This window comes from Pleurodeles waltl, chromosome 2_1 (genome assembly GCF_031143425.1).
Source record: "Pleurodeles waltl isolate 20211129_DDA chromosome 2_1, aPleWal1.hap1.20221129, whole genome shotgun sequence".
Lineage (NCBI taxonomy): Eukaryota > Metazoa > Chordata > Amphibia > Caudata > Salamandridae > Pleurodeles > Pleurodeles waltl.
The window spans coordinates 510,366,456-510,382,796 of NC_090438.1; the positions used below are offsets into that span (position 1 = coordinate 510,366,456).

At 42.9% G+C, this 16,341-nt stretch overlaps 1 protein-coding gene across 1 annotated transcript in view; it reads right to left on the bottom strand.

The window, feature by feature from the left end:
* Window positions 1-16,341, bottom strand: part of LOC138265840 (TRPM8 channel-associated factor homolog) — a 497,333-nt gene that overhangs the window by 289,562 nt on the left and 191,430 nt on the right. The window contains exon 5 of the mRNA XM_069213933.1: window positions 13,307-13,520. Within this exon, the coding sequence (XP_069070034.1) occupies window positions 13,307-13,520 (214 nt within the window). The remainder of the gene's footprint in view (window positions 1-13,306; window positions 13,521-16,341) is intronic.

Below are 16,341 nucleotides of genomic sequence, written 5' to 3' on the forward strand. Positions count from 1 at the left end.
AATGTTCTGATGTTGAAATATGTGCAGGTTGATTTAGGTATACAACCCAGTAGATCAAAGTGTAGATATGCGGAGAATATGACAGCAAACCTGCCCCAGATATCTCAGCTCTCTATCTCATAAACATTGTATCATTCTGTATTTACATACAGCCAGAGGGCATGGCAAGTTATTCTTTCTTCAAGTTACTCCTTGTGGCCCCCCTTCCTCTTAGGTGTTTTCATTTTCTCTCTTAAGAATAAGCAACAGTTTAGCCATTTTTAGGATAGGAGCTGCAACTCTAAATACAATATTTTGCTACGCCAACAAGTCTGTTGCAAAACTGAGAGTGACTTGGTGAGTTTATTCACTAATTCTCTCATCATGAATGTACTCAGTGACTCATCCATGATCTCATGCGTCCATTCCTCTAGCCATTTACTCATTCGTGCATTTGCAGACTTGCTCCTGCACAATAACATGTGTGTGTGTGTGTGTGTGTGTACGTGTGTGTGTATTCAATGAACAAACCAATTGGTAAAGCTTAGTTAGAATTAAGAAAACTTATTTTCCCTGTACAAAGCAAGTTTAGACTACACAAACTTTAAAAAACTCTAAAGTTATAGGTATAACTTTCATTTACAATTTATCTGCCACCTTCCAATTATTTTAAGTAGTGGACCTTGTTACGCACTCGTTTCAGCTTGCCAACCAGACAGCACTAACTATAACCCACTCCTCTAGCATACACTGTGTTGGGATAATGCAATTTGAGAAGTTCTAAGTCTTAGGACTCTAAGTACTTTACCACTGCTGACCAAATGCTAAAGTGCATGGGTTTCTCCTCTAAAAATGGAAACATTTGTCTATCCACAATAGGCATATTTTGATTTACTTGTAAGTCCCTTATAAAGTGATATACCATATTCCCAGGGTGAGTAAATTAAATGCTACTAGTGGTCCTGTAGCACTGCTTGTGACACCCACACAAGTAGTTCTTTAAGTAGGCGCAGGCCTGCCACTGCAGAGGCTGTATGAGCAGTTTTACTGCAATTTCAACTTGGCATTTAAAACCATTTGCCAAGCCTTACTTATTACACCTGAGTCACCTATAAGGTATGTCCTAGGTAGTGCATAGAGCAGGGTGCTGTGTAAGTAAAAGGTAGGGGAAGCAATTTTGAGTTTTGCATGTCCAAGTAGTGAAAAACACCCACATTTGATTTTCACTACTGTGAGGCCTACTCCTCATAGGTTAACATTGGAAGTTCCTTATTATACTTTTAAGCTGTAATTGCGGATTGAGAAGGTGTAGCTATATCGTGTTTCATATCACTGGAATGGTAATGATAAATTCTCTTAACTGGTAATGTCAGATTTAATATTACTATTTCAGAAATGCCACATTTAGAAAGTAGACCTTTCTTTGCTCTGACAGAGCTGTGCCCCTGCAGGATGCCTCCAATACATGTCTGGGGTGGGATGGCAGTTACACTTTGTGTATTCCCTCTAGACAGCCACACAAACATGAAGATTAGGTGTATCTGAGCACTCACTTGCATTCTGATGGCTCTTCCTGGACAGGAAACCCTTATACCTGAATAGGCACTCCCTTCCCCCACACAAAAGGCTGGTTACCCCCTACTGATAGGCTGCAGCCAGGGCTAAGAAGAAAGGGCATGTGTGCACTTCAAAGACTCTTCTTTGATGTCATCCCACTTCAAAGGTACAACTGGGTATAAGTATTGGGTCTCTGACCACACCAAATCAGACACGCCTGGACCTACAACTAGACTCTGTCAGAAGAGGTCTGTGCTATGCAACATCAAGACTGTTACTCTGCTAGACTGCCAACCTGAAAATAATGTTTTTCTGTTCTGCTGCCCTGGTATCTGCTGCTCTCTGACCCTTCTGAGGGAGAGCGGGACTCTGCCTTGCAACTGAAGTGATCTCCAAGGGCTTGCTGGCTTGCCTCCTGTTGCTTGAGACTCAGAAAAACCAAAGCCTCTACACCTGTTCCTGGTTCACTGGAAGTAGACCCAGATACTTGCAGCAGAGAAATAGGAACATCTCCAGTCTGTTTGGAGCAGAACCAGTGCATCAACCTTGTTGCAGGAGTAGAACCAGTGCATGATTGCAGGATCAACACAAGTTAAGAGCCCCGATGATCGTAACCACCCATCACCATCACAGCAGTCTGGAGAGATCAGAGCATCCCCTCTACTGTGCAGAGAAACCCAGCGCATCGCTCTTCGGAACCAATGCATCACAGCTCAGTGCTTCATCCGTGGAAGCGACGCATTGCCACCACTGTGTAAAGACGATTGACGCATTACCTCAACTACGGGATCAGCATTGATGCATTGCACGATGCATCTTTCACCGGCTCCCTGAATCTCGCTGCTACAACCAGGATCAAGATAGTCTGTTCACTGGGCCTGTGGGATTGTTGGCCCTGACCTACACTCCATCGCGGTCAGCCTGTACCATTGACTTTGCACTTATACAGCGCTCCGAGTTAAACCCAATTGGCACTTTTTGCTTCTAGTCACTAGAACTCTTTTTATTCTTTAAGAAATGATAACTCAACTTCTACTCATTGGATTTTTGTCGTTTGGTCTTTATTTATTTATAAAATCATACACTATTTTTCTAACCTGGTGTGGAATCTTTTTGTGGTGTTTTCATTGTGTTACTGTGTGAGTGTGTTGCACAAATAATTTACACATTGCCTCTTAAATAAGCCTGACTGCTTTGCGCCAAGCTAAAAGCGGATGAGCACAGGTTATCTTTTAGTGTGTATCTGGCTTACCCAGACTAAGGTGGTGGTCCCTCCTTGGACTGGGAACAGACCCATGCCAACTACAGACCCCATTTCTAGCAGGAGTGGATGGGCATAGAGTGGAGTAGAGTGTCATGGAGTGGAACAGAGTGTAGTAGACTGTTGTAGATTGGAGTTGCACACAGTGGAGTAGAGTGTGGGAGAGTTGAGTGGCACAGAGCAGAGTATAGTACAGTGGCATACAGTGGGATAAAGTGTAGTAGCGTGAAGTATAGTGGAGTGGAGTACAATTGAGTGGGATAGTGTAGAGTGCAGAAAAGTGTCACAGAGTGGAGTGTTGTAGACTATAGTGGCGTGGAGTGCAGTAGAGTGGAGTGGCACAGCATACAGTCAAGTTAAGTGTCATAAATTTGAGTAATGTGCTGTACATTAGAGTGTAATGTGGTGTCCTACTGTATTGGAAAATGATGTAGACTACAGTAGAATTGAGAGGTATACATTCTAGTTGATTTTTGTGACAGGAATCGTTTATAGTTTAGTGCAGCGTTGTAGAGTATGGTAAAGTGGATTGGCATACAGTGTTATAGAGTACAATGGCACTGAGTGGCGTAGAGTGAAGTGGAGTAGTGGAGTAGTGGAGTACAGTGAAGTACTGTGCCCGAGTAGAGTGGGGTGCAGTGGCCTACAAGAGCTGTGTACAGTGTTGTATAGTGGACTAGAGTTTCACAGAGTAGAGTGGAGTCAAGTGTTTACAGTGGAATACAGAATAGTGCAATGTTGTACAGTGGAGTGAAGTGGGATAGACAGGAGTAAAGTGTCGGAGAGTGGCATACAGTATGGTAGAGCATTGTAAAGTGGAGTTGCATAGAGTATAGTAGTGTGTGAAACAGTAGAGCTGTGTAGAGTGGATTGTTGTATAGTAGCATAGAGTGAGGTAGTCTTGTACAGTGAGTAGATTTGAGTGGAGCGGTGTAACATAGTGTTGAGTAAAGCACAATAGTGTATTGGTGTGTCGTAGAGAAGAGTGGCATGGAGTTTACTAGTGTAGAATAGGTCGTAAACTATTATAAATAGGAGGGGGGTGTACAGTAGAGCTGAGTGCTGCGTCGTATATACAAAGTGTTATATAGTGGAATAGAGTGTTGTACATTGGAGTGTATGGGCATAGAGTGGAATATAGAGTTGGACAGTGGAGTTTACGGAGATATAATGGAGTGGAGTTTCATGAAATATGGTAGACTTTTATAGAGCAGAGTTATATAGCATGGAGGAGAGTGTCATACAATGGAGCGGCATTGAGTGGAGTGGCTTAGACTGTAGTGATGTAGAGTGGATAACCATAACATGTATTTTCATACAGTGGAATAGTGTACAGTGGGATACTGTACAATTTGGTGTAGAAGTTGGAGTGGCATAGAGTTGAATAGCATAGAGTGGAGTGGTGTACAGTCAAGTGGCGTAGAGATGAGTAGGATTCAGTAGATTAGTGTAGAGTGGGGTGGCATACATTGAAGTGGTGTAGCGTAGAGCCAAGGAAGCTGTTATAAATTTGAATAGTGTCTCATACAGTAGAGTGCTGTGTTGTATAGTGTTTGAAACTGTCGTAGAGTGGAGTAGAGTGTTGTACAATACAGTGTACAGGAATAAAGGCAACTGCAAATTTGGACAGTGGAGTGTACAGGGATAGAGTGGAGTAGAGTCTAGTAGAGTGGCACATAGTGTGATACAGTTGTGTAGAGTGGAGATATACAGAGTGAAGGACATTTCACTGGAGACGTGTAGAGTGGAGTAGTGCACACTGGGATGGCGTAGAGTGGAATATCATACAGTGGAGTGTCATAAAGTGGAATAGTATAGAGTGGAGTAGTGTAGGATGGTGTGGGGCACAGTTGAGTGGCATAAAGTGTAATAGCATATAGTAGCGTACAATGGAGTGATGTACAGTGAAGTAGTTTATGCTGGAGTGGTGTACTGTGGGGTGGAGTAGAGCATAATAGCATACAGAGGAGTGGAGTGCAATGGAGTGGGGTAGAGTGGAATACCATACAGTAGAGAGGCAAAGTTGCATAGTGTAATATTGTAGAATGGAGTGACGTAGCGTGGAATAGCGTAGAGTGGAGTACAGAGGAATGGTGTGGAGGAGTCAACTAGGCAAATAGCATAGAGTGGAATAGCTTAGAGTAGAACAGTGTAGAGTGTAGCCGCATACAATGGGTTGGTGTAGACTGGAGTAGTGTACAGTGAAGTAGAGTAAAGTAGCATGTAGTATAGTAGTGTAAAGTAGAGTGGAGTCCAGTGGACTAGTATTGAATAGAGTGGCGTAGACTGGAGAGGTGTAGACTGGAGTGACGTAGAATGGAGTAGCCTATAATGGAGTGTCATACAATGGAACAGCGTGGGGTGGAATGGTGTACAGTAGAGTGGAATATACTGGAATAGCGTATAGTGGAGTAGCATACAGTGCAGTGGCATACATTGAATTTGTGTAGACTGGAGTGGTACACGCTGGAATGGGGTAGAGTGTAATGACATACAGTGGAGTGAGGTACAAAGGAGTGGCGTCCAATGAGGTAGAATGGAGTGTCATACACTGGAGTGCCATAGAGTGGAATAGCATACAGTGGACGGTATACATTGGAATAGCATGCAGTGGAGTTGTAAACAGTGGAATTGGACAGAATGGAATGGCATATACTGGAGTAGCGTATAACGGAGTGGCATACTGTGAAGTGGCGTACACTGAAGAGGCGTAGAGTGCAGTTGCATATAGTTAATAGCATAAGAGTGGACTGGTGTAAAGTGGCGCTGTGTATAGTATACCAGTGTAGAGTGGAGTGGCGTAGAACAGAGTATTGTACAGTGGGGTGGCATAGAATGCAAAAGTCTGTAGGGGAGTAGCATACAGTGGAGTGGTGTATAATGGAGTAGTGCAGACTGGAGTGGCATACAATGGTTTGGGGTAGAGTGTAGTAGCATACCATAGAGTGGCATATAACCGAACAGCATGGGATGAAGTAGCATAGAGTGGAGTGCCAAACAATGGAGTGGCAAATCGAGGAGTAGCATACAGTAGAGTGGCATACAGTGGAATTAATAGAGTCTAGTGGTGTGCAGTAGAATGGTGTAAAGTGGAATAGCATATAGTTAAGTAGCATCCAGTGGAATGGCGAACAGTGGATTGACATAGACTGGAGTGGCATACAGTGGTGTTGTATACAGTGTAATAGCATAGAGTGGAGTGTTGTAAAGTGAAAAGCGTATTAAATAAGTTTACGTGGAGAAGTGTGGCACAATGGTTAGAGAGGCAGACCCTGATGCAGAGATCTGGCCCAGGACCAGGATTCAATTCCCACCTCGGCGGGTCTTCGCCTCAATTACCTTGGACCAGCTAATTCTTGCCTCGGTGCCTAATCTAATTAATGGGTCCCACTCTGTAACTCTGGGAAATAGCTTGCTTAATCTCCACAATGGCCCTCACAGCGCTTGGATGCCTGGCTTCACCCTGGGGCTGTCCAGGAGTCGGTGCCTCACAGGGAAAAGCCAGGAGATGTTCCACAATGGTATGCGTACAGTGCCTTGAGACCTTAATGGGTGAGTAGTGCGCTATACAAGTGCGAAGTTCTAGTTCTATGACCATGTACTGCGGTAGTTTGAAAATGTTTTGTGATATTCTGCGAAAGTACAGTGGTAAGAGGTATCACTAAGTTAAAATGCCTTTTAACTTACAAAATACTTACCCTACTTAACTGCAGTACTGAAAAAACATAATCTCTGCACCATAATGTATAATCCTGCCAAATTTCATGTAAATCCATTCAGCCGTTTTTGCGAAGTCTATGGAAAATGCATTGGTGGAATAATGCATTTTGGGAGCCCCTATTATCTTTGCACTCCCTTAAGGATTCACCAGAACAATATACATCATCTCAAAAGGTAGAAAATGCCTATTTAAAATATATCAATACATTTATCTGCCTATTATCATTTAAATGGTGTAGGTCTGAAAGGTTTTGTGATGATTCGTCAAACAGGTGGAACGTTCTTAGGGAGCTAATCAGCAGTGGACACACAAATGTCAAGGGGGGTCAGAGGGACGATGAGGGAAAAAAATGTAAAAAACAAAAAAGAACCCCAAACTTACCTTTCCTGCTATTCCTGACGAATCCTGCCGCCTCGCTTGTGGTTCTTCTTGTTGTGGTGTCCCAGCATTCACTGGGACACCAGCACAGGTTTCACAGCAATCCTGGCACTGCTTTCATGGTAACCTAGCATGGACTGTCATTCAGACACAACCGTAGGGTCTGTGCAGTTTCTCCAACCCAACTGTGTAGCACAGCTGGGCTGGAGAAACCTAAGTGCGCATGTGAGTTTGGCCGGCCTGAGACAGCTGACCAAACACACATGTGCACTTAGGTGCACTCTCTCCTCCTCCCACCTCCCACCTCCCACCTCCCATGGCCAAGCCCCGCCCCTCCCTGCACTGCTGGCTGAGCAGAGTAAGCAGATGAAAAATAAAACAATGATCTAACTATTGTTTTATTTTTCATCACCTGGCTCTTGGCCAGGAGGATGACGATCCTCCGCCATTGCAGAGGAACTGCCCCTGGAGCTAATATCCAAGCAATTCCTATCTTTGGGAAAACTAACTATAAGTACATAGTGGCAGTCAGATTTAACCCCTTCCATGCTGAGGATGAAACGTGCTGTTCTCAGCCACTGTGGTCATGTGCGGAGGACAGAACTGTTCTGTCTTCTGCACATGCCCAGGAAATCCCTCTGCTGACTGAGAATAGCTTTCCCAGCTCCTGAGGCTGTTTTTGGTTTTCAGTTATATGAACAGTGTGCATGGTGTGCTAACATCATTTCACTTAAAATGTTATGTTATGTTATGTTATGTTATGTTATGTTATGTTATGTTATGTTATGTTATGTTATGTTATGTTATGTTATGTTATTGCGGTTTATATAGCACCAGCTACCCGGAGGCCTCGTAGCGCTGATCAGTTTGAAAAGTTTAGAACATACTGGAGGAATCTCAAACTTCACTGGAGAAGGGGAAGTTAGAAGAATTTAGAATAGCCAGGTTTTAATGGCCATTCAGCTCATTTCACTTTCACTGCCTAGGCAGACAAGAGTGGTATCATTGGAAAAAGGAAAATCTTCCCTTTCCAATGATATGCTCCTCTTGGCACCAGGGAGTGGGGATACATGCAAGCCACACCATCCTGGATTACCCTATGTATGTAGTTTTAAAAAAATGTACAGATTAGCTAGGTTTCCCTAGGTGCCAGCTGAGCTAAGGTCCAAAATCTACAGCTACCACATCAGAAGAAGAGGTCCAGTTTTTGTTGGCAAAATGAACTGCGTCCATGGTGCATTTTGAACCATTTCCTGTCACGGGCACTAGGTCTTAGGTCTATCCATACAAGTGAGGTACCATTTTAATCAGGAGTCTTGACAGAATGCTGGCTGGAAGGAGATTGGGGGTTCTCCGCAGATTCCGGACTTTTTCATAAGAGAAATGTGAGGAAAATGTGTTTTTTTAATCAAAGTGTGTGGTTTGACAGGGATTCTGGGAGCAAAAAAAATGTGAGAGCCACGCAAGTCAGCCCACCCTGGATTCCTCTAGGTGTCTAAGTTTAAAATTGTACAGGTTGGCTAGGTTTACAAAGGTGCCAGCTGAGCTAGGGTTCAAAATCTAGACCTACCCGCATTGGAAAAAGAGGGTCAGTTTTCTTTGAAAAAATGGCTGCATCTATGTTGCACTTTGGGCCATTTCTTGTTGCGGGCACTAGGTCTACCCACACAAGTAAGGTACCATTTTAATCAGCAGGCTTCGGGGAGTGCTGGGTGAAGAAAGTTTGTGACTCCCCAAAGATTCCAGAACGTTTCAACATACAAATGTGAGGAAAATGTTTGAGGTTTTCAAGAGATTCTGGGTGCAAAAATGTGTTAAGAGCCACACAAGTGGGAGTCAATATTCCTTGCCATTTGTAGGAGAAAATAGACACTTTTATCTGGAGTGCTTTTTCCCTACTTTTCTCCAAAAACTAAAAATGTTGCTATATTTTGCCTATTTTCTCTGTCCCCTCCAGGGGAATCCACAAACCCTGGGCACCTTTAGAATCCCCAGGATGTTGTTAAAAAAGGACACAAATGTGGTGTGCATAGCTTATTTGCATAAAATGTTAAGAAGGCATAAGCGTGAACTACCCCAAGTAGCCAGGAAAGGTCTGAGCACTGGGGGGAAGGGCCTAGCAGCGACGGGGTTAATGCAAATTCTTTCTTTGAATTGATTGTATTTGTTATGCATTTGCTTATCGATTTAAATAATCATGTGATCATAAATGTTTCTTTTAGTCGTTTATGTAGTAATGCTAAAACTTTACATATGCAGTTTAGTTATTTTTTGGGCTTCCTTGCTACGTTTATTAAAGTTCTGCTACATGCAAAGCCCAATATGAATGAAAGCCAATCATTGTTGTTATAAAAAATACGACTATTATCTTTTTCCTAAGGGTCAATTATCACATCCTCCTTATAGTAGATTGTGTAGCTCACTGCTAGTTCACTTTACCATTTTGTTGCACAGGAGTACATAACCAAGGTGAGTTTTGTTTGGCTGGTTGGCCAAAGTTTTATTTAGTGAGCCAAATTAGCATGCAGAGAAAACATTTGTAGAATAGGATGTATTCTATGTGTTATGTATTTGTTGACAGATTTCCATTGACATGTTTTCATGTAGCCAATCTGAAAGTTTACATGTGCAGTCTAGTTTATCCTTTGGGCTTCCTTGCTATTTTTGTAGGATTGTGCTACATATGAAGGCCAAAGTGAATGAAAGGTAATTGTTATCGTTATACTAATTGAGATTATGATGTTTTTTCTGGCCGCCAATTATCACGTCCACCAAATAGTAGTTTATTTGGGTCACTGCTAGGTCAACTTTTCGTTTTGTTGCACAGCGTGCATAAGAAAAATGGGTTTTCTTTGCCTTGTTGGAACGGTTTTATTTGTGAGCCAGAGAACATACAAAGAAAGCATATGTAGATTAAGATGTATTTTATTTGTTATATATTTGTTAATGGGCTTCCATTACTCTGAGACCATAAATGGGTCATTCAGTTTTTCATGTAATAAATCTTTACATATGCAGTCTAGTTTATTGTTGGGACTTCCTTGCTACTTTTAGTAGTATTAAGCTACAAGATATCACTAATTTGAAAACCTTTATAACATAAGAACTACATTACCTACTTACCTGCTTACCCAAAAGAATCATATGCATACATTAATATCATATGCTGCCAAATTTCACTCATATGGGACTTGCCATTTTCACACTATGCAAAATATAAAAGTCTATTTAAAATGCATTGGATTTCAAGCCTGATTTGGGACTCCTCTTTTTTCTTTGTAAACCCCTTTTCCAAACACTGCAAATCTTTTAGTACTCTGACAATGAAACGGGGGCAGCAGGCCTTCAACGTTTCGTGGATGTTTGTCAAATGGGTGCAAAGGAATTAACGGACAAACATTTTAAATATCCCTATCTCTGGTTACTCTAACTACGCCTATAGAGTCAGTACCCTCACTTCACTCTACAAATCTACAACACTCTAATCTACGCTATTCATCTGTATTTTACTCCACTGTACGCTACTCCTCTCTACACCACTCAATGTATGGCATTCCACTCTATGGCACTTCATTCCACGCCATGTGCTTGGGCACCACTCTAATGTATGCCACTCCACTGAATGCTATTACACTGTACCCCACACCACTGTAGGCCACTCCAGTATACACCACTCCATTATATGCCAGTCCACGGAACGCTACTCCACTATACACTATAATACTCTATGCCACTCCACTGTACAACAGTTCATTTTGTGCTATTACTCTGTATGCAACTCCACTCTACACCTCTTCAGTGTACGCTACTCCACTGCATACCACGCAGGTTTAGGCTACTTCTTTATATGCTATAGTATTGTACATCATTCCACTCTATGCCACTCTACTGTATGCTGTTCCACTATATGCTACTCCACTGTACGCTACTCCACTCTAAGCCACTTCAATGTATGGCACTCACTATATGCCTCTCTACCCCTTGCCACTGTCTGCCACTTCAGTCTACACCACTATATCATATGCTACTCCAATATGCACTATTACACTCTATGCCACTCCACCGTACAACACTCCACTTTATGCCACTCCACTCTATGCTATTACGCTGAATCTAGCTCCACTCTATTCCTCTTCAATGTATGTCACTTCACTGTGTGCCACTTCTGTATATTCTACTCCAGTATATGCTATTCCACTCTACCCAATTTCACTGGATGCCACTCCACTGTATGCTGTTCCACAGTATGCCTCTTTACTGTATGCTACTCCACTCTGCGTCACTCCAGTGTATTCCACTCTACTCTACCACTCTGCATCACTCCAGTGTATTCTCCTCCATTCTACCCCACTCCATCTATGCTATTCCACTGGACATCACTCCACTGTACGCCACTCCACTGTATGATATTACACTCTACCTCATTCCAGTGTATGCCACTCCAGTTTACCACATTTCATTGTACACCGCTGCACAGCTACTCAACTATAGGCTATTCCAGTCTACAATACTTTACTGTGCACCACTCCACGCTAGACTGTTTCACTGTATGCCACTCCAGTATACGCTACTCCACTCTATGTCACACCATTCTACACAATTCCACCCTACGCCACTCCATTTTACACTTGTCCATTAGATGCCACTCCACTCTACACCACTCCGCTTTATGCTGTACAGTACTCCAGTCTTCACCACCCCAGTGTATGCCACTCCACTCTACTCTATACTACTCATTCTACTCTATGCTTTTGGACTCTACGCTATTCTACTCTATGACACTCCTCTGTACTCCACTCTATGCTATTTCACTAATGCCACTCCATTCTACGCTATTACATTGTACACAACTTCAATCTTTGCCTCTCTACTGTATAGTATTCCACTCTGTCCCACTCCACTGTGCCCCAATCCACTGTATGCTATTACACTCTACCCCACCCTACAATACAACACTTTAAAATAATCCTCTTCTCTGTACACCACTCCACTGCATGCTACACTATATGCTATTACACTTTATGCCACTCCACTGATTGCCACTAGACTACACACTTTTACAGTCTACACCACTCTAATGTATGCCACTCTAGTTTGGACTACTACACTTTACAAAACTATACTACACTCTGTGCCACTCTACTAAACTCTACTCCACTCACTACTCTGTCTGAATTTGCGCTCAACTCTATGCCCGTACACTTTATTGCATAAAACTCTACTCCACTCTACGAAAGTTTCCAACACTGTACAACACAGCACTCCACTCTACTGTATGAGACACTACTCTAATTTATAACAGTTTCCATGACTCTACGCTACACTACTTCAATGTATGCCACCCCACTCTACACTAATCCACTTAACCCTACTCCACTGTATGCCACTTTACTGTACACCACTCCATGCTATTCAACTCTATGCCAATCCACTCTCCTACACCAAATTGTTCAGTATCCCACTGTAGGTTATTCCACTGTTTGAAAATACACTTTTTGGTAATCCACTCTACACCAATACAGTGTAAGCCACTCCACTCTATGCCGCGCCATTGTATGACACTCTCCTCCCTGCTATATAACTCCGCTTTAAAGAAATCTACCACATTTCATGACACTTGATGACATTCTACTCCACCACATCCCCATGCACTCCACTGTCCAACTCTATACTCCACTCTATGCCCATACACTCCAATGTGCAACACTCTTTTCCACAAAGGTCAAAGCTTAGCTATAGTTAAGAAAACGTTTTTTCCCTAGAGAAATCTATGCCTCTGGGTGCAAACCTGACAGCTGTGAAAAATAGCCTTAATAAAAGCGTGTTTATTCACCCACTCAAAGCACCTTGTATAGTTCTTTCTGACAGCTCTCCATGGCTGTGAAAAGAGACAAGTGTTGGGAAGTGCTTGGATGTTCTGCAAAATATTCTTCAACATTAGCAACTTTGAACAGCTATTAAGGAAGTGGCTGGATAAATCACTGGGGAGTTTGTTTGCTTTATTCAATTCATGAGTATTGGAGATTAGAAAATCCGACTGCATGGGAGCAGTTACATCAGTCCAGCTCAACAAGAATTCTAATAAATTTTGCTGTGCTTCAGTCTCTTTACCAAGCATATGCATACAGTCGAGTTCCCCAACTGGTTTAAATCATATCCCAGGTTAGATATCCGGAACGCTCTGAAGAGGAATAGTTAACCTCTAGATCTGCCTGCTTTGTGAGCGGGGTAGAGTATCTACAAAGCTTCAAACAAAACCTTAGTTACTGACATTAGTACAGGGTTGTTCCAATCCCGCAGCACTGGACACGTTCAATGATTTTATTACTTTATGAATAACTTTCAGACAATTACATTTATGTAAAGAAATTACTTAACTTTTAACTTCAGTCGCATTCATTCAAACTTACCATATTTGTACAACGGAGCCAACGTAGCACCCTCAACTGTGAGGGGCACTTGCCCAAGCTTTCTTCTACTGGGCACTATGATGTATAAAAGGCCACCCCAGAGACTGGCTATCAATAGCACCTTCTTGTCTACAAAATATCTTTGGAAAACCACAGGAGGGCGCTTAAGGGTTGAAGCAGATTTCAGGTCATCGGTATGGCACCCAATTTGCACCTAAAAGAAATCCAACACAGGTGTTTATTGGTAATGTTACCAAGATTTTCGTTGGTAACATTGTTTGAAATGTACTATCCATCGAATTTCATTTATTTGAAAACAAACCATAGTAGTTAGATACAAGTGCTGGCCCCAGTCAGGGGAAAGTGTAGCAGTTATTTCGAATTGTTGAGAGAAGTAAGTCTTTGGTTGTTTTTGGCATGTTTAATCTAACATTAATATTATGTTATGCCACAAAAAAATCATCGTGTCACATCTGCTGCTGCCTTGATTCGAATGTGAAGAGAGAGAGAAAAGGAAAGTTTGAAAGATATTTTCTGTGTGTGTGTCTGTGTGTGTGTCGGTGGGTGTGTGAGCGTAGGTGTGTGACTGTGTGTGTTTGTGTCTGTTATACACCATCAGCAATGTCATTGTTTACTATATTATTTGTTATTATGCCTTAAAGCAGAGTTCTTCAAACTTATTTGCTCTTAACCCACTAAGCAAAATGATTTGAAGTCTGCCCCCCTCCAAAAAAGTACGGCAAGGATTGGGGGGTAGGAGTAGCAGGGTTGATCGCAGGGAGCAGGGTTTATGAGAGACTTACAGAAGACCAAAAGCATCAACCAAATACGACAACAGGCCGAAAAAACACTACTCTCCGTCATTAGGATGACATTAGCCTCTCGCATGCGTGGGTTCCAATGCAACTGCATCTGGTACACTTAAGACAGCAGCAGCTCCGAGTAGCAGGTTCTCTCCTGCCTCTTTCACCTTTCCTCCACAACATCTGGCTATCACTCTAGTCTTAAAACAGGCTGTCTGTCCCTTTAAAAAATGAACTCCCACATGTTGCCCCTCTCTTTGCCCTCAACCCTAATGTTAGCAAAGAAAATGGGTCCACATGTACCTTTTGTAAAGTAAGACAGTCACAGCTATGATGTAGTTGTACCCTCTCACTCCTGAACCCCACTGGCACTGCACCTGCTGCAATATTGGCCCTTTAAAAAAGAACCTGCAAGCTCTCAAATCTCACCCTCCCGAGGGCATCTTTCTGAGGAAGCGGTCTATGCCTATTTGAAAATTAGAAAATAGCTCCCACATAGTGCCACATCCTCTGCACCATTTATTTGATAGTATCAAAAGAAATTGCTCCTTTCCTCTTTTTCCTTGACTATTACTTTTATTTCGCAGGGGCCCAAGTATCAGGGCTCTGCATCCCAATGCAACACTGCTGTCCTTCTCCCTCTCACTCCCTGAACTCCCCTGAAAGGTTATCTGAATGTAAACAAAGGTCAACATTTGCAGAACCTATAGGGATCGCCAGACTTCTTTTTGTATTTAAAAAACAGTTCTTATACTTTCTGTTAAAAGCATCCCTATCTGAACAGGTACTGCAGGCCTTGAGGTGCCTCTGGCTGAAAACGAGGGGAGAAAGTTGTAGCTTCTGTGCTTTGAAGCCGAAAGAGGGACAGAGAGCTAAAGATATAGGCCTTCTCATCATAGTGACCGCTACCTGAAACAAATTTAAATATGAGCAATTGGTAAGCACAAAATGCAAAGGTTGTTTCGGAGTCTGTATAGACTTTAACTGATGGTGTCACTTGAGGCTTCAAGCTGACAATCACATTAAAATGTTTTCACACTGTATTACCTATTGCCAAAATATATACTTTGAACATAATTGTTTTATTTTAAATAATAACTCATTTTGTGACAGTCTGTGCTCATAGTTTGTGGCCTATATGTGTTCCCTGTGTGGTGCCTAACAGTATCACTGAGACTCTGCTAACCAGAATCTCAGTGTTTATGTTCTCTTTGCTTTTAAAATTGTCACTGCAGGCTAGTGACCATTTTACCAATTCTAATTGGCACACTGGAACACCCTTATAGTTCCCTAGTACATGGTACCTAGGTACCCGGGGTATTGGGGTTCCAGGAGATCCCTATGGGTTGCAGCTTTTCTTTTGTCACCCATGGGAGCTCAGACGATTCTTACACAGGACTGCCACTGCAGCCTGAGTGAAATAAAGTCCATGTTATTTCACAGCCATTTTTCACTTCACTTAAGTAACTTAGCAGTCACCTATATGTCAAACCCTCACTTGCTGAAGGTTAGGTGCAAAGTTACTAAGTGTGAGGGCACCCTGGCACTAGCCAAGTTGCCCCCACATTGTTCAGGGCAATTTCCCCGGACTTTGTGAGTGCGGGGACACCATTACACACGTGCACTACATATCGGTCAATACCTATATGTAGCTTCACAATGGTAACCCTGAACATGGCCATGTAACATGCCTAAGATCATGGAATTGTCCCCCCAAGCCAAATCTGGTATTGGGGTGCCAATCCCATGCATCCCCGGGGCTCCAGCGTGGACCCTGGGTACTGCCAAACTAGCTCTCTGGGGTTTTCTCTGCAGCTACCGCTGCTGCCAACCCCCAGACAGGTTTCTCTCTGTTGCTGAGCGCCCCCTCTGTCTACTCCTCCAAGGGGCGACTCCTGGTCCTGCCCGGGCAGCACCCATTATTTTCAACCGAGATTCTTTCAGCTAGCAAGGCTTGTTTGCGGTCTTTCTGCGTGGAAACAACTCTGCATCCTCCAGCACGCCGTGGGACATCTTCTGACCAAAGGAGAAGTTCCTGGCACCTTCTGTTGTTGCAGAATTTTTGGCTTCTTCCACCCAGAGGCAGCCCTTTCGCACCTTCATCCGGGGTTTAGTGGGCTCCTGCCCCCCTGAACACTTGCGTGACTCTTGGACTAGGTCCCCTTCCTTTGCAGGTCCTCAGGTTCAGGAATCCGTCTTCAGTGCTTTGCAGTCAGTTGTTGTCTTTGCAGA